At 42.7% G+C, this 24,848-nt stretch overlaps 1 protein-coding gene across 1 annotated transcript; it reads right to left on the reverse strand.

Annotated features, from left to right (window-relative positions):
* Positions 1–3,954: 3,954 nt before the first annotated feature.
* On the reverse strand, positions 3,955–20,646 carry znf622 (zinc finger protein 622). The gene is made up of 8 exons (XM_034079644.2): positions 20,470–20,646; positions 18,618–18,890; positions 17,089–17,383; positions 11,391–11,684; positions 9,947–10,109; positions 9,592–9,707; positions 6,585–6,728; positions 3,955–4,504 (listed from the first exon to the last, which is right to left on the reverse strand). Exons 2-8 carry the CDS (start codon positions 18,882–18,884, stop codon positions 4,371–4,373), a joined length of 1,413 nt encoding a protein of 470 aa, XP_033935535.1. The 5' UTR covers positions 18,885–18,890; positions 20,470–20,646; the 3' UTR covers positions 3,955–4,370.
* Positions 20,647–24,848: the final 4,202 nt, after the last annotated feature.

A 24,848-nucleotide genomic window follows, 5' to 3' on the forward strand; every position in this document is an offset into this window, starting at 1 on the left:
TGATCCGTGTCTTCATCATCATCATCATCATCACATCAGACACAAAGAACAACAACATGAATAAAGGATTTATTAGAATTTCTTTCTGTAAAAGCTCATTGACACAAAATACTTTCCATCCAGCACAGAGACCGAGCCCGGCTACAGTCTGATCCATTCTACAGTCAAGTCCAGTCTATAGTCTGATCCATTCTACAGTCAGGTCCAGTCTAAAGTCTGATCCATTCTATAGTCAGGTCCAGTCTATAGTCTGATCCATTCTATAGTCAGGTCCAGTCTATAGTCTGATCCATTCTATAGTGTTTAGAGTTCTAGGTGAGGCCCCGATTAATTTATTCCGGTAAATTACTCTGACCTCACTAATTGACCCGACCGAAGTTACTGAGTCTATGTAAGTTTACTGCTTGGCTCAGATCCACCAAACGTCAGCAAGATCTCACCTCTATTAACTCCCCGAAGAACCAGGTTCAATTAACTGCTGTTTCAATTCAGACAACTCTTTTTAATCTGTTTAAGCGATCCCGAAGGATTTTGGTATCAGTGAATGGGGTGTGTTCCTACCTAAACATGTGTGTGTGGCAGGGTGCAATCTTACCTTTGAAGCAGGAGAGGAGAGCACAGGTGTCCTTTAAGTTGTCCCAGTCCAAAAGGTGGGATCAGTTTATTTGAAGAAAAATAGGTCCAAACTAATACAGGGTTTTTTCCTTCTCTCTTTACAACATTATAATTATACTAAACAACACACACAAATGATGCTGTGATCATGTTCACATATGAAACTTTAATTCACAGTCTTACATTTATTACCAAAATGTTTCCCTTTACCTGGACAATTCAGTTGTGACATTCTCTCATACAAAGACTGGTGATAATAAAAACCCATTCAAAATCCCGCAATGATTCGGAGGGATTTCCTCACGTGGGCAGGTTTCACTAAACACTCAAAATCCCGCAATGATTCGGAGGGATTTCCTCACGTGGGCAGGTTTCACTAAACTCTCAAAAAACCTCTTCCATAAAATCATTCCATGCATCCCCCCTCCCTGCTGTGAGAGGAGAGGAAAGAACCTGCCTACTCTCTTATCAGAGATTAGGGCATAAATCATTTGTAGGCCTTACACTCAATTTAACAAACCACTTTGTTTTGTTTATGCTGTAAATATAGTAAAACCTAAAATATGAAGCATTTTCATTGTGGGTTATACAAGAATATAATTGATTATATTTGATTATAACTAACTTTCGTTTTAAGTATTCAACATACTATGAAGCTCTCAACAATAGTCAGGTCCAGTCTATAGTCTGATCCATTCTACAGTCAGGTCCAGTCTAAAGTCTGATCCATTCTATAGTCAGGTCCAGTCTATAGTCTGATCCATTCTATAGTCAGTCAGGTCCAGTCTATAGTTAGGTCCAGTCTATAGTATGATCATTCTATAGTCAGGTCAAGGCTATAGTCTGATCCATTCTACAGTCAGGTCCAGTCTATAGTCTGATCCATTCTACAGTCAGGTCCAGTCTATAGTCTGATCCATTCTATAGTCAGGTCCAGTCTATAGTCTGATCCATTCTATTATCAGGTCCAGTCTATAGTCTGATCCATTCTATAGTCAGGTCCAGTCTATAGTCTGATCCATTCTACAGTCAGGTCCAGTCTATAGTCTGATCCATTCTACAGTCAGGTCCAGTCTAAAGTCTGATCCATTCTATAGTCAGGTCCAGTCTATAGTCTGATCCATTCTATAGTCAGTCAGGTCCAGTCTATAGTATGATCATTCTATAGTCAGGTCCAGGCTATAGTATGATCATTCTATAGTCAGGTCCAGGCTATAGTCTGATCCATTCTACAGTCTGATCCATTCTACAGTCAGGTCCATTCTACAGTCAGGTCCAGTCTATAGTCTGATCCATTCTACAGTCAGGTCCAGGCCAGTGGTTCTCAACTGGTGGGTCGCGGACCCGTTTCGAGTGGGTCGCGGATGTGTGAGTGAAAAATGTCTGATTTTCTAACGCTGTGCATGCAGTCGGCGTTGGACTGTAAGTACCGGAGACCATAAACAGTTTGGAACACTTCTGTCACGTAGTGATCATCTTCTCAATAAAATATCTTTGCTGATGTTTCTTCGAGTCTTCTGGCCAATCAGAATCAAGATTGTTGCCGGAAGTCCCCACGGAGAACAACTTTGCGGTAGAACTCTTCTTTATTCACCCATGGGTACAACTTCAGATAGAAATTAGCACATAATGAAATATGAGGTCTGATGATTGACAGGTCACAGAGCAATGGGGGCTATAATGGAGGACCACAGATGGAAATTAGTTATTAGCTATAATCTGGCATATTGCATCTCTTCTCTTTGCTGAGATTAATGTTTTTGTATGCATGGTCCTTCTATAAATAAATAAATAAAATATCTCCCCTTACCCACAATTTAAAGTAAGTCACACAGACTATCTCCTCTGTGCTCTTCTCGCAGCAAGATGTCAGAACTAAGTGAAAAACAAACAATGGCATAACATATTGATATGTCGGGTAGTAATAGATTTATTTATTTTCTTCTCAGTGTACCAGAATGCATAGTTTATGTTAGTATTTCTAAAAATCTCGTGGGGGAGAATCCCCCAGACCCCCTGCTGGGGTTGGGTTTTAAGCATGTGTGCCTTTTTATATAGTTCAGCTTTGATTCCATCATCTCATTAAACCTTTTTAAAAAGCATTCTTTAGTTCTGTGAAGGAATATAAGGGATGTATGCACTGTACTTCACTTGTATTAATATTGTATGCTGAAAAGCGTATATATATATATATATATATATATATTACAGCAAGTTTTTTTGTTGAATAGATTTGATTGCTTCAAAATGTTGGGTCGCGATGTATTGACCAAGTACAAAGTGGGTCCCGAGGCCTGACCAGTTGAGAACCACTGGTCTAGGAGGCTGCGGGTGGAGATCCAGGCCAGCAGCAGCAAGACGAAGAACAGCAGCGTCACCTCGTCTCCCCATCGCCACGGCAACACCAGGGGGCGGGGCTTAGCATCTAGCGTCACTTGCTCTGCAGAACACTTTTTTTAGCAAACGCTAATTTATTTTGCAAAAGGTGCAGCGGGCTTTATGTTCCCTCAACTGGTTTCAACCAAGCACTAAATTCGATGATTTCCAACCAAATACGGTTGAACTTACACTTCCCCATATTTATTTGTAAGTAGATTCGAAGATACCTAATTTCTGACTGCCGCTAGCTGAAGCTTGGTTGCTAGGTTACTAGCTGGGTGTTCTCCGATAAGGGGCCGGGGAAACAAAGTTAGTGATTACTGGCTCCTTGTTGATTTATTTCAATACAAATTGTTGGGGGGAACTGAAAGGCTCTTACCGTACTGGTTACTTTGCAGCCCGGACATTTCCCCCAAAACACATTTAGACGCGATCGCTACACAGAAGTACCTTTCAAATCTAATCATTTTTGAAGACCTTCTAAATCATATTTAAGACCTTTCTTATTTTTTTGATCATATTTAAGACTTTTTAAGGCCTTAAATTCTGATCATTACATGTCACTTGTTAGACGCTTTTATCCAAAGCGACTTACATACTGAATACTGTGGACAATACCCACAGGAGCAATTTGGGGTGAAGTGTCTTACCCAGGGACACAACGACATGCTGACTGCAGTGGGGTTTGAACCTGTGACCCCCTGATCCCAACACCAAGGCTCTATCCACTGCGCCACACGCCTCCCAGATCATCAAATGTAGGACTTTTTAAGACCCCGCGGGAACCCTGCTCAGAATCCTGACTTTAAAAAATAATAATTCACTTTTGGTCAGATCTAAAGAAAAACAAAAAAACCCACATGTGGCCCTCATCCTCTTCCGTAGGAGACAATGAGAAGTAGTTATTTCTGCAAGTCTAAAACATAACCGGAAATTTAACATGTTCAGATAACAAGGGGAAACTATTTAATTTCATTTATTAGATTGATGTATTACATGCAGAGTAAGTCTTGAAAGTGAACAGAGTCTAAAATATTGTCTTAATATCGATGTACTGCAGCTTTTAGTCAACACATAGTTTGATGAATGGGAGTCATGCACTTTTATCTCCACAGAGTTGTTGATGTTGCACTCGGGTTGATTCTCAAAGCAGATTTCCGGACAGTATTCAACACAGATTTCACTGAAAATGTAATTGAGTTAAAGTAAAGATTCCTCCACATCAACATGACTGCATCTCCTTCACACACACACAACACAGCTTCACTTGTTTCTATAATGATGTCTTGCCACAGACCAGCGTTTCTGCAGCTGCACTGAAAGTCTTGTGTTCTGGATAAAAGCTGACATCCTAAAAGTGTAAAGTCCGCCGTGGTCTAGAACATGATTTGTAATCTGAAGTGCGCCTGCAAGATGGTGTTGTTGCGCATTCCCATCTTCTGCATCCACTTGTTCTTCATCTTCTGAACGTACTGCATGTCCTTCTGCTTGTGGTTCAAGGCGGCAAAGCCTGGGAGAGAAAGGAGAGCAGAGTCAGTTATTACGGGGTATAATGAGAAGTGAACACGATCTAGGGTTCTCAAACAAAAAGTGAACACTTGACGTAGATTTTTGGAATCGCAGAAAACTTATATCGTACAAGGAAGGTTGAACAGCTGTTAAAAAACCTCCATCAGTTCCCTCGATTTTAAGAAACCCTATCGTGCTTCTTTTTAGGGTGTGTTCTATAGGTTTTAGTGCATGTCAATGGTCTGCAAAGACTAAAATCTAGAGCAGTGTTTCTCAAAGCGTGAGCGCCCCCTAGTGGTCCGTGAGTATATTGGTAACATTTCACATTAGAAATAAATAAAAGTTTTCCGCACTCTCGCTGGAATATCTCCGCAATGAAGCGAGTTTGACTTTCACTTTCGATTGCATGATATAGCCCAGCGCAATGCCTTCGTCACATGTTTGTATCATTTCCAGGCGATTTGTAATCTGTAAAACAATGGATGTATTTTACGAACATGTATCGGTGCTGGAAGTAGATTCAGATGTTTTAGGAGTGAGATAGAGATTATTATCTAATATGCATCCGATGAAGCATTGCATGGAGTCTGTTGATGAGCAGAGGCTGTTGTTGGGGCAGACCATGCAGGCCAGCCCGAATAGATGCCATTATATGTTTTAACGGCATTTAAAAAAAAAAAGCCCAGGCGAGCCTAACATGTGAAAAAGGGCTTAGACCTCAGAGAGTTAAACTCGGCCGGCGACCATAGTTTTACTGTATTTTGTTTTGGGAATCCACAGCGGAGGTTTGTGTCGTACCACATGCGGTGTGTTTGCATATCTCTCAGTCGCCAACGATCTGGGAGTCTGTCGGCTCGGACATAAACTCCGTAATAAATGTCGTCTATATTTCATAAGAGGTGTAAAACCTGAGAGCATTTTAAATGGCATTTGAACGAAAGGCTTATATAATCTGTAGTTGTATTGTTGATTTAAAGGGGACCTATCATGCAAAATGCACTTTTGTACGTCTTGTATACATGAATGTGTCCCCGGTGTTCCAGGGAACTCACCAAGTGTCAGAAAACACAACCCTCTCTCTTTTCCTCCGTACCCAAATCTCTAAAAACGGATCTGATACGGACTGATCCAGATTTGAACACTTCTATGACGTCACAGAAGTGGCGCTACGGCTATTGGGCTAACTCCACCAATCAGGAGGAGACAGCCACGGACATTGCCGTTCGAAAGCGCCGGAGACGCTGTAGTACGTATGCCAGGCCTGTAGGTGGCGCTGTTCTCACAGAATCAGCCCGTGAAAAGACGGTGTTACATTGAGTGAAATGAGGAATGGCTAAAATGCATGATCTGTTTGGTATTTTGAAAAATAAAAAGTATAAATATGCCTTATATAGGTAAGGTCCTACACTACATTATTCAAATATAGCATGATAGGTCCTCTTTAATGTGTGAGCGAGGCGATGTAGAGAAACACAGCTCCAGAGGGATATTTCCTCACACCCCCCCGGACTAAAATCCATCTTAAAGTTAAAACATCGATTAAAAAAACACTAAGATTAAAAAAAGTTAATGGTGAAATTGTGGCTTAAAAGTTGATGGACCTTCATCTGAAAGCACACAATAAGGAGAATGCTGAGAGGGAACACGTCCCGGCTGCAGGTGATCAAATGAAACGCACCTTTACCTTGACTCACACATTGATTATAGATCCCGTTGAAAAAGGGGAAACGTCACATTGTATTCCTGTTACTATTAAAGCCAAGAAGAGATATTTCCAACTATAAATATTTGTATTTTATCATATTGAATCTTTAATTGGACATTCCTTTTAAAATCTTTTGTTTTATATACATATCGTGATATATTATTAAACATTGCAATCTTAAACTTGCTATGTTTATAACAAATACAATTATTATTTATATGTTGACCCTTTCTTTTCATTCTTAAATAGAGCGACTGTACTAAAACCCCCTCGGGATAAATGAACTATTCCGGTTGATTCCTCTCGGTTTCTTTCTCCAACGGTTGACATATCAAATGATAATATATAAATATAGTGTTTAGCGGATGAGTCTCACCTCCGTCTCCTCCCCAGCCCAGAGCTCGGTACTGCTTCATGACTCGGCCCACAGCGTTCTTGTTGTGGCTCAGAACCAGAGCTTTCTGAGCGCCGAAACGCTGCTTGTAATACCTCAGGAGGGAGCGGTGTCCGATCTTAGCGCCTGAGGAAACACACGTTAACACAACATGAGCTATTGAACACAAACAAGCAAAGAGAGGTGCAGCAATGAGACCGAAACCCTGGATCTGAGCACTTCCTGTCTCTTGTTCTGGAAATCCATGGTTTTTCTGAATGTGTTTTTGGTTGTTAGCGTGAAGTAAGGTCTGTGGTTAACACCAGCTGAAGAGATTTTAATTCAACGACATCATAAAATACATCAGTAAATTCCCCACTGGTGAATTTAAAAACAGAGGTCGCTAACAAGAGTCTAAATGAGACGACTAAACGTCATGACGCCCAACATTAGCCGCCTTTAGCTTAGCGGTGGTGACGTGAAGTCATGTGACCGTGCTGTAGTTCCTTTATAGCCCAACATTAGCCACCTTTAGCTTAGCGGTGGTGACGTGAAGTCATGTGACCGTGCTGTAGTTCCTTTATAGCCCAACATTAGCCTCCTTTAGCTTAGCGGTGGTGACGTGAAGTCATGTGACCGTGCTGTAGTTCCTTTATAGCCCAACATTAGCCACCTTTAGCTTAGCGGTGGTGACGTGAAGTCATGTGACCGTGCTGTAGTTCCTTTATAGCCCAACATTAGCCTCCTTTAGCTTAGCGGTGGTGACGTGAAGTCATGTGACCGTGCTGTAGTTCCTTTATAGCCCAACATTAGCCACCTTTAGCTTAGCGGTGGTGACGTGAAGTCATGTGACCCTGCTGTAGTTCCTTTATAGCCCAACATTAGCCTCCTTTAGCTTAGCGGTGGTGAGGTGAAGTCATGTGACCGTGCTGTAGTTCCTTTATAGCACAACATTAGCCACCTTTAGCTTAGCGGTGGTGATGTGAAGTCATGTGACCGTGCTGTAGTTCCTTTATAGCCCAACATTAGCCTCCTTTAGCTTAGCGGTGGTGACGTGAAGTCATGTGACCGTGCTGTAGTTCCTTTATAGCCCAACATTAGCCACCTTTAGCTTAGCGGTGGTGAGGTGAAGTCATGTGACCGTGCTGTAGTTCCTTTATAGCCCAACATTAGCCACCTTTAGCTTAGCGGTGGAGACGTGAAGTCATGTGACCGTGCTGTAGTTCCTTTATAGCCCAACATTAGCCACCTTTAGCTTAGCGGTGGTGATGTGAAGTCATGTGACTGTGCTGTAGTTCCTTTATAGCCCAACATTAGCCTCCTTTAGCTTAGCGGTGGTGACGTGAAGTCATGTGACCGTGCTGTAGTTCCTTTATAGCCCAACATTAGCCTCCTTTAGCTTAGCGGTGGTGACGTGAAGTCATGTGACCGTGCTGTAGTTCCTTTATAGCCCAACATTAGCCTCCTTTAGCTTAGCGGTGGTGACGTGAAGTCATGTGACCGTGCTGTAGTTCCTTCATAGCCCAACATTAGCCGCCTTTAGCTTAGCGGTGGTGACGTTAAGTCATGTGACCGTGCTGTAGTTCCTTTATAGCCCAACATTAGCCTCCTTTAGCTTAGCGGTGGTGACGTGAAGTCATGTGACCGTGCTGTAGTTCCTTTATAGCCCAACATTAGCCACCTTTAGCTTAGCGGTGGTGACGTGAAGTCATGTGACCGTGCTGTAGTTCCTTTATAGCCCAACATTAGCCTCCTTTAGCTTAGCGGTGGTGACGTGAAGTCATGTGACCGTGCTGTCGTTCCTTTATAGCCCAACATTAGCCACCTTTAGCTTAGCGGTGGTGACGTGAAGTCATGTGACCCTGCTGTAGTTCCTTTATAGCCCAACATTAGCCTCCTTTAGCTTAGCGGTGGTGACGTGAAGTCATGTGACCGTGCTGTAGTTCCTTTATAGCCCAACATTAGCCACCTTTAGCTTAGCGATGGTGACGTGAAGTCATGTGACCGTGCTGTAGTTCCTTTATAGCCCAACATTAGCCTCCTTTAGTTTAGCGGTGGTGACGTGAAGTCATGTGACCGTGCTGTAGTTCCTTTATAGCCCAACATTAGCCACCTTTAGCTTAGCGGTGGTGACGTGAAGTCATGTGACCGTGCTGTAGTTCCTTTATAGCCCAGCATTAGCCACCTTTAGCTTAGCGGTGGTGACGTGAAGTCATGTGACCGTGCTGTAGTTCCTTTATAGCCCAACATTAGCCTCCTTTAGTTTAGCGGTGGTGACGTGAAGTCATGTGACCGTGCTGTAGTTCCTTTATAGCCCAACATTAGCCTCCTTTAGCTTAGTGGTGGTGACGTGAAGTCATGTGACCGTGCTGTAGTTCCTTTATAGCCCAGCATTAGCCACCTTTAGCTTAGCGGTGGTGACGTGAAGTCATGTGACTGTGCTGTAGTTCCTTTATAGCCCAACATTAGCCTCCTTTCGCTTAGCGGTGGTGACGTGAAGTCATGTGACCGTGCTGTAGTTCCTTTATAGCCCAACATTAGCCTCCTTTCGCTTAGCGGTGGTGACGTGAAGTCATGTGACCGTGCTGTAGTTCCTTTATAGCCCAACATTAGCCTCCTTTAGCTTAGCGGTGGTGACGTGAAGTCATGTGACCGTGCTGTAGTTCCTTTATAGCCCAACATTAGCCACCTTTAGCTTAGCGGTGGTGACGTGAAGTCATGTGACCGTGCTGTAGTTCCTTTATAGCCCAACATTAGCCACCTTTAGCTTAGCGGTGGTGACGTGAAGTCATGTGACCGTGCTGTAGTTCCTTTATACACTGGCTTTTTACTTAAGAATTCTTAAAGTGGTAACATGTGGAGATTATCCTGCTGGACTAAATGTGTAAGTATCATAAACGTTTGTTATTAATAATCAAGAGAGATGCTACCTCATTTTAACACAATTTTGAATGTGATGCTCCTTATTATCAAATATTACAAATGTTAAAAGTAGATGAAGGTAATTCACCTGAAGGCAGCGTCAGTTCGAGCAGTTCATCGTCATACTCCAGGTTCTGGTCATCAGGAAGCTCGTCTTTGTCCTTCCCTGCGTCCTCTCCCTCTTTCCTGTCTGGGTAGCTGCTCCTGTTGCCATACAAGAGTAAACAAAGTGTGAGTCAGACGAACAAAGATGCAGAATAAAGGCCTTTCTGTGACATTTAGATAAATATATCTGTCGTATACAACAGTAACGTACATTTCACACAAAAACAACCATTTTCAAATCGTCTTAAAATCAAGTCTTGTTGAATTAAGTCCGTTTTACTTTGAGCCTTTTTTTGTATCATCTTATGTCCGTTTTCAAACTAATGCTTATTTATTACCTGAAGTCGTAGAAGTCTGCGAACTCCAGAGCGGTGTCTCCGTCCGTGAAGAGCTTACAGTGGCTTTTGTCGGTCATGTGACTCTGAACTGCTTCAGCCGAATAAAACGAGCGCCCCTTCTCGTTACACCACAGACACACGTTCCCCGCTCCCACCTTCTCTCCTGAAACACAAGAGGAAACAATTAATTAAAAAGGCGGAAAACATTAAATTCATTAAACTGGAAAACATTCAATTAATTAAACTGGAAAACATTCATATTTACCTCAAATACCAAGAGCATTAAGTAGTATCTTTATTACACCACTAATAACCACAACGTTAGTAGATATTATTATATCAGAAATCCTCAATCTGAAATTATTAAGAGGTTCAGTGATCGAATATTATTTTTCTGATATTCATACTGTACATTTAAATCTAATTTAATATCTCATTGATGGCTATATATTCTGTTAGCTCTGATTTAGCGCTTCAAAAGTGTTTATTTTGTCAGATAGTTTACATATTTTTTCTCACGGCCAATTTAAATATTTCCACCGTTCTATTTTGTCGTTTAATTGTTTATGTTCGACTTTTTCATTTCTAATTATGTACTTGTTTACCATGCTGCTGCAACGAGAACATTTCCCAATTTGGGATTAATAAAGTATATTTTATAGATTAATAATAGAAACAACTCAAAAACATTAATGTCCTAAATAAGAGATATTTTGGCTCGACTTAAATGTTCAATATAATCAGATCAATAAATCTGTGTTTTTGTTTAAATATTCTGCTTTCGTCTTCACTGAGATGAGACTAACCTCCCCAGACTTCAAGTCAACTAATATGATAATACAAAAGTTACAACGACATTTGAAATTGACAAATAATTGTTAGTTTCAATTAATAATAAAATGAAAAAGGCATTTCTCAAAGGAGTAGAAATAAAAGCAATACAAAAAATTAAATTCACTACAAAATATATGTTTGTTTTTTTAACATCTAAAAAGGACATTTGACGCAGGACTAAGATAAATAAAAAGATTTAAAATTAAACGTTATCTAAAAAATGAAGAAGCCAGTCAAAGGAATTAACTGTAATTCACTTAGATAGTTTTGTTTCACTGAGATAAGACGAACCTGCCCAGACTTTAAGTCAACTAGAACTATAAGATAATATAAAAGTTACAAGGACATTTGAACGAGGGTAAGGAAATTGGTAGAGGTTCAATTACTAGACTAGAAATAAATGCAATACAAATAAAAATTCAGTACAAAATATATATATGGTTTTTTTGTAAACATCTAAAAAGGCCATTTGACGCAGGACTAAGACTAGATTAAAATATAATCAAGCTGAGGTTAAAAAACCAGTCAAAAGAATGAGCCGTAAATCCGCTCGTTTAACCGTTGAGCAGCTTCCACCTGGAGCTTCCTCTCGCTCAGCTCCAGAACTCACCGAGGTACCGCACGAGGCCCTTGAGGTCGACGAGGAACTCGAGGTCGGGGAGGAAGAAGCTGTGCACTCGCGTCATGTGGGCCACGTTCTTCACCAGGGACTTGGAGTGGTGTGAGCAGAACAGGCAGTCGGTGACGGGGATGGATCCCGGCAGAGCAGCTGGACGCGGGGCGGACACGGCAGCAGCATCCCCTTCCTCCTGGTCCATCGTCTCCTCTTCCTCCTCATCATCCTCCTCCTCCTCTTCCTCCATATCATCATCGTCTTCCTCCCCCCCAACGTCCTCCCACTCTTCTGGAACATTGTTAAAGGAAAATATTGGAGTCAGAAGCTTAATTTATTTTATTGTTGCTTAATCTTCTGCAGCTTACAACCCGCTGCCTGTGTTTTAACATGCAGCATTACCCATAATCCCCTCTGTTTCAGCCCTGTTTCCAAAGTGCTGATTCTCTGTCTGTTACTTTAGATGAAAATAAGGAGCCCCTCCCCACGCCTTCTTGATGTAGAAGAGACATGAAGAAGAGGGGACACATGTTGATGTAGAAGAGACATGAAGAAGAGGGGACACATGTTGATGAAGAAGAGGGGACATGAAGAAGAGGGGACACATGTTGATGTAGAAGAGACATGAAGAAGAGGGGACACATGTTGATGTAGAAGAGACATGAAGAAGAGGGGACACATGTTGATGTAGAAGAGACATGAAGAAGAGGGGACACATGTTGATGGAGAAGAGACGTGAAGAAGAGGGGACACATGTTGATGTAGAAGAGACATGGAGAAGAGGGGACACATGTTGATGTAGAAGAGACATGAAGAAGAGGGGACACATGTTGATGTAGAATAGACGTGAAGAAGAGGGGACACATGTTGATGAAGAAGAGGGGACACATGTTGATGTAGAAGAGACATGAAGAAGAGGGGACACATGTTGATGTAGAAGAGACATGAAGAAGGGGATACATGTTGATGTAGAAGAGACATGAAGAAGAGGGGACACATGTTGATGTAGAAGATACATGAAGAAGAGGGGACACATGTTGATGTAGAAGAGACATGAAGAAGGGGACACATGTTGATGTAGAAGAGACATGAAGAAGAGGGGACACATGTTGATGTAGAAGAGACATGAAGAAGAGGGCACACATGTTGATGTAGAAGATACATGAAGAAGAGGGGACACATGTTGATGTAGAAGAGACATGAGGAAGAGGGGACACGTGTTGATGTAGAAGAGACATGGAGAAGAGGGGACACGTGTTGATGTAGAAGAGACATGAAGAAGAGGGGACACATGTTGATGTAGAAGAGACATGAAGAAGAGGGGACACATGTTGATGAAGAAGAGACATGAAGAAGAGGGGACACATGTTGATGTAGAAGAGACATGGAGAAGAGGGGACACATGTTGACGTAGAAGAGACATGAAGAAGAGGGGACACATGTTGACGTAGAAGAGACATGAAGAAGAGGGGACACATGTTGACGTAGAAGAGACATGAAGAAGAGGGGACACATGTTGATGGAGAAGAGACATGGAGAAGAGGGGACACGTGTTGATGTAGAAGAGACATGGAGAAGAGGGGACACATGTTGATGTAGAAGACATGAAGAAGAGGGGACACATGTTGATGAAGAAGAGGGGACACATGTTGATGTAGAAGAGACATGAAGAAGAGGGGACACATGTTGATGTAGAAGAGACATGAAGAAGGGGACACATGTTGATGAAGAAGAGGGGACACATGTTGATGTAGAAGAGACATGAAGAAGAGGGGACACATGTTGATGTAGAATAGACGTGAAGAAGAGGGGACACATGTTGATGTAGAAGACATGAAGAAGAGGGGACACATGTTGATGAAGAAGAGGGGACACATGTTGATGTAGAAGAGACATGAAGAAGAGGGGACACATGTTGATGTAGAAGAGACATGAAGAAGGGGACACATGTTGATGTAGAAGAGACATGAAGAAGAGGGGACACATGTTGATGTAGAAGATACATGAAGAAGAGGGGACACATGTTGATGTAGAAGAGACATGAAGAAGGGGACACATGTTGATGTAGAAGAGACATGAAGAAGAGGGGACACATGTTGATGTAGAAGAGACATGAAGAAGAGGGGACACATGTTGATGTAGAAGATACATGAAGAAGAGGGGACACATGTTGATGGAGAAGAGACATGAGGAAGAGGGGACACGTGTTGATGTAGAAGAGACATGGAGAAAGAGGGGACACGTGTTGATGTAGAAGAGACATGAAGAAGAGGGGACACATGTTGATGTAGAAGAGACATGAAGAAGAGGGGACACATGTTGATGAAGAAGAGACATGAAGAAGAGGGACACATGTTGATGTAGAAGAGACATGGAGAAGAGGGGACACATGTTGATGTAGAAGAGACATGAAGAAGAGGGGACACATGTTGATGTAGAAGAGACATGAAGAAGAGGGGACACATGTTTGATGTAGAAGAGACATGAAGAAGAGGGGACACATGTTGATGTAGAAGAGACATGAAGAAGAGGGGGACACATGTTGATGTAGAAGAGACATGAAGAAGAGGGACACATGTTGATGTAGAAGAGACATGAGAAGAGGGGGACACAGTGTTGATGTAGAAGAGACATGAGAGAAGAGGGGCACACATGTTGATGTAGAAGAGACATGAAGAAGAGGGGACACATGTTGATGTAGAAGAGACATGAGAGAAGAGGGGGGACACATGTTGATGTAAGAAGAGACATGAGAAGAGGGGACACATGTTGATGTAGAAGAGACATGAAGAAGAGGGGACACATGTTGATGTAGAAGAGACATGAAGAAGAGGGGACACATGTTGATGTAGAAGAGACATGAGAATGAGGGGACACATGTTGATGTAGAAGAGACATGGAGAAGAGGGGACACATGTTGATGTAGAAGAGACATGAAGAGAGGGGACACATGTTGATGTAGAAGAGACATGAAGAAGAGGGGACACATGTTGAAGTAGAAGAGACATGAAGAAGAGGGGACACATGTTGATGTAGAAGAGACATGGAAGAAGAGGGGACACATGTTTGATGTAGAAGAGACATGGAGAAGAGGGGACACATGTTGATGTAGAAGAGACATGAAGAAGAGGGGACACATGTTGATGTAGAAGAGACATGAAGAAGAGGGGACACATGTTGATGTAGAAGAGACATGAAGAAGAGGGGACACATGTTGATGTAGAAGAGACGGTGAAGAAGAGGGGACACATGTTGATGTAGAAGAGACGTGGAAGAAGAGGGGACACATGTTGATGTAGAAGAGACATGAAGAAGAGGGGACACATGTTGATGTAGAAGAGACATGAAGAAGAGGGGACACATGTTGATGTAGAAGAGACATGAAGAAGAGGGGACACATGTTGATGTAGAAGAGACATGGAGAAGAGGGGACACATGTTGATGTAGAAGAGACATGGAAGAAAGAGGGGACACATGTTGATGTAGAATAGACAGTGAAGAAGAGGGGACACATGTTGAATGTAGAAGAGACATGAAGAAGAGGGGACACATGTTGATGTAGAGAGACATGAAGAAGAGGGGACACATGTTGATGTAGAAGAGACATGAAGAAGAGGGGACACATGTTGATGTAGAAGAGACATGAAGAAGGGGACACATGTTGATGTAGAAGAGACATGAAGAAGAGGGGACACATGTTGATGTAGAAGATACATGAAGAAGAGGGGACACATGTTGATGTAGAAGAGACATGAAGAGAGGGGACACATGTTGATGTAGAAGAGACATGAAGAAGAGGGGACACATGTTGATGTAGAAGAGACATGAAGAAGAGGGGACACATGTTGATGTAGAAGATACATGAAGAAGAGGGGACACATGTTGATGGAGAGAGACATGGAGAAGAGGGGACACATGTTGATGTAGAAGAGACATGAAGAAGAGGGGACACATGTTGATGTAGAAGAGACATGAAGAAGAGGGGACACATGTTGATGTAGAAGAGACATGAAGAAGAGGGGACACATGTTGATGTAGAAGATACATGAAGAAGAGGGGACACATGTTGATGTAGAAGAGACATGAAGAAGAGGGGACACATGTTGATGTAGAAAGAGACATGAAGAAGAGGGGACACATGTTGATGAAGAAGAGACAGTGAAGAAGAGGGGACACATGTTGATGTAGAAGAGACATGGAAGAAGAGGGGACACATGTTGATGTAGAAGAGACATGAAGAAGAGGGGACACATGTTGACGTAGAAGAGACATGAAGAAGAGGGGACACATGTTGATGTAGAAGAGACATGAAGAAGAGGGGACACATGTTGATGTAGAAGAGACATGAAGAAGAGGGGACACATGTTGATGTAGAAGAGACATGAAGAAGAGGGGACACATGTTGATGTAGAAGAGAACATGTAAGAAGAGGGGACACATGTTGATGTAGAAGAGACATGAAGAAGAGGGGCACACATGTTGATGTAGAAGATACATGAAGAAGAGGGGACACATGTTGATGTAGAAGAGACATGAGGAAGAGGGGACACGTGTTGATGTAGAAGAGACATGGAGAAGGAGGGGACACATGTTGATGTAGAAGAGACATGAAGAAGAGGGGACACATGTTGATGTAGAAGAGACATGAAGAAGAGGGGACACATGTTGATGAAGAAGAGACATGAAGAAGAGGGGACACATGTTGATGTAGAAGAGACATGAAGAAGAGGGGACACATGTTGATGTAGAAGAGACATGAGAAGAGGGGACACATGTTGATGTAGAAGAGACATGAAGAAGAGGGGACACATGTTGACTGTAGAAGAGACATGAAGAAGAGGGGACACATGTTGACGTAGAAGAGACATGAAGAAGAGGGGACACATGTTGATGGAGAAGAGACATGGAGAAGAGGGGACACGTGTTGATGTAGAAGAGACATGGAGAAGAGGGGACACATGTTGATGTAGAAGAGACATGAAGAAGAGGGGACACATGTTGATGTAGAAGAGACATGACGAAGAGGGGACACATGTTGATGTAGAAGAGACATGAAGAAGAGGGGACACATGTTGATGTAGAAGAGACGTGAAGAAGAGGGGACACATGTTGATGTAGAAGAGACATGGAGAAGAGGGGACACATGTTGATGAAGAAGAGACATGAAGAAGAGGGGACACATGTTGATGTAGAAGAGACATGGAGAAGAGGGGACACATGTTGATGTAGAAGAGACATGAAGAAGAGGGGACACATGTTGACGTAGAAGAGACATGAAGAAGAGGGGACACATGTTGACGTAGAAGAGACATGAAGAAGAGGGGACACATGTTGATGGAGAAGAGACATGGAGAAGAGGGGACACGTGTTGATGTAGAAGAGACATGGAGAAGAGGGGGACACATGTTGATGTAGAAGAGACATGAAGAAGAGGGGACACATGTTGATGTAGAAGAGACATGAAGAAGAGGGGACACATGTTGATGTAGAAGAGACATGGAGAAGAGGGGACACATGTTGATGTAGAAGAGACATGACGAAGAGGGGACACATGTTGATGTAGAAGAGACATGACGAAGAGGGGACACATGTTGATGTAGAAGAGACATGAAGAAGAGGGGACACATGCTGATGTCCAGGGACTACAGATGAAAGTAGCCTCTTGGCTGAACCCTCACTCGTCTCTTGTCCTTACCTTCCACAGCTGCTGTCGCTCCAGTGTCCTTCTCCCTCCTCTTGGCTTGCTCCTCCAGCCACATCATCCTCGGAGGACACTCCAGCTGCTCCGCTGTCCTCGGCGTCTTCGCTGCCTGAGCCGCTGGACCGGGTCGTTGCTGCTCCTTCAGCGCCTGCTGCAGCGCCTCGTTTCGGGCGTCTCGGTCCTCCTTCTCCTCGCCGAGCCCCTTCTCCAGGTTCTTCTCGTTCATCTTGTCCACCTTCCTCTGGGCGGCGAGCAGCGCCTGCTTCTCCGCCTGCAGGTGTTTGTGGGACTGCAGATTCAAGACTTTGAGTTTCAAGGCTTTTGTCGTCATTTGCACTTTAGCTACGGTGTAGACGCCACAGGCTCCTCCAGCAGCGCAACACAATCAAACAGTGCCAGTAAAACTAAATGAACTTTAATTTGAAATAAGATTGATGTGTTCGGGGTTCCTGCCGGTTTCACCAACTCAAATGTAAACCTTTTTACGACCTCTTTGAATAGAATTTAAGACCTATTTCACAGCAAGAAAGCATGAAGGGAAATGGCTATGAAAGAAATAATAATAATAATGAAATAAGTCCGATAATTACTTTCAAAGTGAATGTGTGCGAGCACTCAATTCCATGTTTTCCAACCAAATACGGCCGAACTTCCCCGTATTGATTTGTAAGTAGATTTGAAGATGAGTTTCTGACTGCCGCGAGCTGAAGCTGAATATCTAAGACCTTACATTCTGATTATCAAATGTAAGACTTTTAAGACCCCGCGGGAACCCCTGTGTGTTAACAAAGTCCAATTGAGTTACTGCAGCTTTTAGTCGACACATATCGTATGTTTATTGGACCTGATGCTATATAATGTGTGTGTGAGTTGCAAACAGATGGGTGGCTTTGGACCTGATGCTATATAATGTGTGTGTGAGTTGCAAACAGGTGGGTGGCTTTGGACCTGATGCTATATAATGTGTGTGTGAGTTGCAAACAGGTGGGTGGCTTTGGACCTGATGCTATATAATGTGTGTGTGAGTTGCAAACAGGTGGGTGGCTTTGGACCTGATGCTATATAATGTGTGTGTGAGTTGCAAAACAGGTGGATGGCTTTGGACCTGATGCTATATAATGTGTGTGTGAGTTGCAAACAGGTGGGTGGCTTTGGACCTGATGCTATATAATGTGTGTGTGAGTTGCAAACAGGTGGGTGGCTTTGGACCTGATGCTATATAATGTGTGTGTGAGTTGCAAACAGATGGGTGGCTTTGGACCTGATGCTATATAATGTGTGTGTGAGTTGCAAACAGGTGGGTGGCTTTGGACCTGATGCTATATAATGTGTGTGTGAGTTGCAAACAGATGAGGTGGCTTTGGACCTGATGCCATATAATGTGTGTGTGAGTTGCAAACAGGTGGGTGGCTTTGGACCTGATGCCATATAATGTGTGTGTGAGTTGCAAACGGATGAGGTGGCTTTGGACCTGATGCTATATAATGTGTGTGTGAGTTGCAAACAGGTGGGTGGCTTTGGACCTGCAGGTGGTTCTGGTAGGCGTTGATGCTGGAGAACTTCTTGCTGCAGACGGCACAGCCCTCGGTGGCCGTGGTGTCGCTCAGCTGCTTCTCCGCGGCCACTCGCTGAGACAGGACTCGCTCCTGGAAGTTTTCCGCAGTGACCGGCGGCATGTCGGCGACTTTACGCTTCAGGTTGTAGCGATGCCAGTCGGTTTTATAATGCGCCCGCTGCACCTCGCCATCTGCGAACGCCACCCTGCAGCTGATGCAGGTGTAGGAGGACATGGCGACCTGAGGGGAACAAGGGGGATGTTGAAATGTCATCGTGAATAGGAATATCAGAGTAGCATGCTAACAAAGCTATCCCAACTGTAGCTGTGAACATGACAGGATGTGTGATGACCCAGAAGAGCATCAGGACTGTTTGAGGCAGGTGATAGCTATGTGATCAACATGATGACTCAGCCTCTATGTGTTCCTCAAGTAAAAGTAGAAAAGTATTATCATCAAAATATAGTGAAAGTAGCGACAGTAAAAGTAGAAGTACTCAGATCTTGTGCTTGAGTAAAAGTAGAAGTACTCAGATCTTGTACTTGAGTAAAAGTAGAAGTACTCAGATCTTGTACTTGAGTAGAAGTACTCAGATCTTGTACTTGAGTAAAAGTAGAAGTACCAGAGTGTAGGAATACTCTGTTCCAGTAAAAGTCCTGCATTCAAAATGTTCAAGTGAAAGTAGAAAAGTATTATCGTCAAAATATAGTGAAAGTAGCGACAGTAAAAGTAGAAGTACTCAGATCTTGTACTTGAGTAGAAGTACTCAGATCTTGTACTTGAGTAAAAGTAGAAGTACTCAGATATTGTGCTTGAGTAAAAGTAGAAGTACTCAGATCTTGTACTTGAGTAAAAGTAGAAGTACTCAGATTTTGTGCTTGAGTAAAAGTACTCAGATCTTGCACTTGAGTAAAAGTAGAAGTACCAGAGTGTAGGAATACTCTGTTACAGTAAAAGTCCTGCTTTCAAAATGTTCAAGTGAAAGTAGAAAAGTATTCTCATCAAAATATAGTGAAAGACAGTAAAAGTAGTCGTTGTGCAGATTGGTCCATTTCAGAATAATATACATGATATGTTTTATAATGATTGATCATGAAAGTGTTCTCAAAGCTGGTGAAGGTGCAGCTAGTCTGAAGTACTTTGTAGACTGCAGGGTAGCTGGTGAAGGTGCAGCTAGTCTGAAGTACTTTGTAGACTGCAGGGTAGCTGGTGGATTTACTCCAGGAGGAACTAAAGTCTGATTTAACACTTGATTAGATTTCACATCATTCATCCAGATCTGTAAAGTAACTAAAGGTATTAAATACATGTAGTGGAGGAAAAGTAAACTATGTACCTCTGAACTGTAGTAGAGTAGAAGTCAGTAAGTAAAAAATGTACATCTAAATTGTGCTGAAGTACAGTACTTGAGTAAATGTTCTTAGTTACTTCACACCACGGGTATTTAGTGACTCAACTGAAACTTGTATTCATGCTTTAATGCCCTTTATTTTTCTCATACTACCTGTTTGTAACTCCTAAGATGAAGTCTGGTCAGTTGTCGGTTAGCCTACCTAGCTAAACAACAGCTAGCGCTCTGGTAAAAGCACATTACGTAATAAAATGAACTGAAATAGATCCCTAACGCCACCAACTACAACTAAACACATGTGCAACACATTTAAAAAAAGAACTATTAAATTGTATTGGTGCTTTAAGACAAGCTAACATCGACTAGCAACCAACACTTTAGGCTAAGTAAACATCCGTTAAAAACCGTTAGAATCTGCGACATTCAAAATACTCAAACCAACCGACAGTTTAAAACATGTTTACTCACCTGTTTAGTGAACTGTCTCCTCTGAAGAAGGTGTTTTAATCTCTTGTTTGGATAAATTAGCTCCTGTCTTGCTTTCTACCGCACAATACGCATGGAGAAATGAAGGAAACACGTGAGGCTGACTTCCGGGTGAAATTATCTTCTTCTTGCCTTACCGCCACCTCCTGTATTGGAGTGTGGACCAGAACCATCTATGTTGAGAGATGTATCCATAGATTTCAATTTTTACTATCAAAGTGGCCCCGTTTGATTCAATCAGTTATCTTCACAATCTTAAATATTGCGGAGGTGCTGTGGACGCTAAATACCGTAGCTAAACACCAGGGGCGGTTCTAGGGGGGACAGTGCCCCCCTAACACTGACCTCTGACCAGGGGTGGACTGGCCATCTGGCATACCGGGCATTTTCCCGGTGGGCCGACGTGCCTTTTGGGCCGACACGTCATTTCTTTTTTTTTTCTGAAGTCCCGGCCCATAAGACGGGTATATTGGCCCTCTGTTTAAATGTTTTTAGTAATTGACACTGGGCCGGCCCAATCAAATCTTTAATCACCTCCCCCTTTGGGCCGCTCGGTGTGCATCATTAAATCACGCCCCCAGGAGGTGAGCCGGCCGTTGAAGCCAAACTTCCTTTTTTTTCGAGAAAAAAAAAAGTTCGAGTTAGAAATGGCGAAGGCGAAGGCCAAGCGAAAAGGGAGAGCAGAACAATTGCGGGCAAGAAAAAAGCAGGCCCTTCGTGCTGATGCTGCCGCTTGTGTCAAAATAACCGACATGTTTAGTACAGGTGCAGGTCCATCTTCTTCTAACCCGTGGCCGATATTGGTGGTGAGGAAGATGATGAGAGGGAGAGAGATCAGCGCGAGTGAGGAGAGGGAGGAGAACTCGCGGTAAGCAGAAGCTAAGAAAATTAGGAAAATATTATTATTAAGGTTATGATACTCTGTAGTTCTGGAACCCATTAATATCCCTTTGATGAAGCACTAATAAGACAAATATTATAAGAGAAACATTCGTTAGCCTCCAAGCTAGTAAGCTGGCTTTTTTAGGTTTTCCCTGGTAAGTTAAAATATAGCTTAATGGGACTCTGATACATTGTCTCATTGAAAGTTAACCAACATTCATGAACAATTACTGTCAGCTGGCAGCTTGTTTTGTTTAGTGTATTTACTTATTTGGTTATAAGGGCAACAGTGGTCTTTTGGGACCTGAAGAAAATGTTTATAGTCAGCTTGTTGTGGTAGTTTTGATTGACAATATATAGAATGAATAATATAGAAATAGATAAAAAATGGAGGCACACATGTAGTTTTGACCATTAACTGTGTGGTATTGTTATGTCAATGCCTATTTGTATGGACCTCTATCAGGGAATCCATTCATTCTGTATCATCGTGTTGAGCCAGGTAGCACCCCAGAGGAGGAGAGTGAGGAGAGCAAAGAGCAGGAGGACATAGATTACTTTGCCCGCCCCGAGCCATCTATGTTACAGATGTTTTTAGAACAGCACCCACAACAACATACCAGAAGTCCAGTTGTGCAGACGGTATTCACCGGTAAAGATGGCACCAGCAGGAAGTGGCGTCATATTGCAAGGGACGTCATATGTTGTTTTGTTTTGTATGTCTTTATAACTGGAATGTCAGATTGGAGGCACGCACACCAGCGTACAGAGGAGCACGAAAAGAGCATTATACATTCAACCTGTGCTGAAGCTTTTTTCTTACGGTGCTCTAAAGCAGACATCGAAAGCATGTTTGCTGGCAGTCAGATGTCTGCTCATAGGGAACAAGTCCGAAAGAGACGTCAGGTTTTGGAGTATGTGGTGGATGTGGTGAAAGTGCAGGCAGGTGGAGAATGAGGGAGCATATATGCTAGCTGACAACACCGTGGACCACGGTAACTTTTTGGAGCTCATCCTTTTATTAGGAAAGTATGATGTCTGGTTAAAAGAGCATCTGGATGATTGCGTAGAGAAGAGCAAGAAATTGCACCAATCCAGTGGAACAAAAGGTAGAGGGTCTCTCATCCCCCTACTCTCCAAAACTACTGTTAACTCCATCATAGAAACTGTTCGTAGTCTAATCAAAGGAAGTATCTCCAGTGATGTCCAGAAGGCCGGAATGTCTTCTGTTCAGCTGGACACAACACAAGACATAACTTCTCAGGATCAGTGTTCAGTAATCTTAAAATATGTCAATGAGACTGTGCAAGAGAGGCTTGTGGCTTTAGTGAAGTGCCACGCATCCACCGGACAATACTTCAAGCATCTGAAACTGGACAAGGGCATGTGTGTATAGGTAATGCAACGGATGGAGCATCCAATATGAAAGGCCGGTACAAAGGATTTTCTGCACTGATGACCTCCCAGTCACCCACTCATGTCCATGTGTGGTGCTATGCTCATGTTCTTAATCTTGTCCTGGCTGAAACTACCCAAAATGTCATCGAATGTGGAACACTTTTCAACCTAATCAATGACATAGCAGTGTTTATCAGGGAGTCATATCAGAGCGTCAATCTGTGGGAGAAACAAGCCCAAGAAAAGATGCCGTCGACTCATCCTGTAGACTCATCTGGTCCTATCTCTATCGTGTTGTCATAGAAAGGGGAGGCAGGGCACTATAGGGTCCCCCCCCCTTAAATTAACTAGAAGTCATCATTTAAGGGGTTATTTTTAAAACTTTTCTTCTGGGGGGTGGGCATACCCCCCCAGACATTACATTACATTGCATTTAGCTGAGGATTTTATCCAAAGCGACTTACAATAAGTGCGTTCCACCAGGAAGACACAACCTTGAAGAAAACAGAATCATAAAGTACATCAGGTTTCATAGAGCCAAACATTTCAAGTGCTACTCAACTGGCTTTAGATAAGCCAGTCCTTTATTAGTATATAAGTGCTTTGTTAACAATTCTATCGCTCGAAGTGGAGTCGAAAGAGATGAATTTTCAGTCTGGAAGATGTGTAAGCTTTCTGCTGTCCTGATTTCAATGGGGAGCTCATTCCACCATTTTGGAGCCAGGATAGCAAACCCACGTGTTTTTGCTGATGGGAACTTGGTTTGGCCTACCTGCCTGTCAGCCTTCCATCTGTGCACAAACTTATCTTGTGCCCTCATTGGTCATGTGCGCGTTCGTGTGTGGTGGAGGAGTGGCTCTGTAAGGATGTCTGAAGTTGGTGCATCATGGCATGTGGCTCATTAAAAAATAAGTACAGCTATTGTCTCCCTCTTGTATAACTGGTGCCCCACCTGCAGCAGGTAATGCAGGGTTGCCAACTCTCACGCATCTAGCGTATGACACACGCTTTCACTCTCAATCTCACGCTCTCACGCTGCCCAAACTATTCTCAAGCCAAAAACAAGATGAACCGGTGATCGTCTTTTGTTGGTTATTTACAATGTTGAGTTGACAGCTGCTCAAGTTGTTGATCCGCTCCCTCCCCGCCTCCACCACCATCAGACCCCCCTATTAGTGCTCGGTCACTGTTCGCTTTGTGAGAGGGTTTGAAGGTCTAATTTCTAATGATTGATAGTTACACATACTTGTTGTATGTATTAGTTTAGTTTGCCCCTGGTACGTAAAAAGGATAATAATAATAGCGTTTTTTTAAATTATACTGAGTTATTCTTCTTGTCAATAACCGCTACTATTTGTTTGTTTTATGGATTTGGGCCGGCTGGGTCTAAATGCCAGGGCCGATTTGCTGTCCCAGTCCAGCCCTGCCTCTGACCCCCCTGTGGCCCCCCTGTGGCCCCCCTAACAATGATATATATATTTTTTTAAATGTATATTTTCTGGTACGCGGTTTGCCAAAAACCGCAGGATTTTGTTGCTGTAATGTGAGATTGTGCAGACACCCTTATGTAAAGTAGAGATGTAACTGTTCATGGCCTTTATTTTTATATAAATATGGTGTTAGTGCAAACATTGCACTATAACTTAAGCTGAAGCTAACAGTAATAACTATAAGATCTATCTGAAATAAATAAGTGTACTGAAACAAATACCAATAACTGTATTGCATTATTTTCTTATGCGCAATTACTGTCTAGTTCTCTTTTTCGTCCTGCATTTATTGTGCCCCCCTCAGAAAATAACTGGCCCCCCAGTGGCCCCCCCAGTCAAATTGATCTAGAACCGCCACTGCTAAACACCACTTTTTGTTTAACACGCTAACACAGTTATGTGTACTGTTATGCTGTTATGTTCAGTCATTGTTCTTATATTGAACATGAATACATTCACTTTGAAAGTAATTATGGGACGTATTTCTTTTCTTAGCAATTTTCCTTCATACTTTCTTGCCGTGAAATAGGTCTTAAATTCCATTCAAAGTGGTCTTAAAAGGTCTTACATTGGTGAAACCTGCAGGAACCC

This window comes from Pseudochaenichthys georgianus, unplaced genomic scaffold (assembly GCF_902827115.2).
Source record: "Pseudochaenichthys georgianus unplaced genomic scaffold, fPseGeo1.2 scaffold_676_arrow_ctg1, whole genome shotgun sequence".
NCBI classification, from domain to species: Eukaryota; Metazoa; Chordata; class Actinopteri; order Perciformes; family Channichthyidae; genus Pseudochaenichthys; species Pseudochaenichthys georgianus.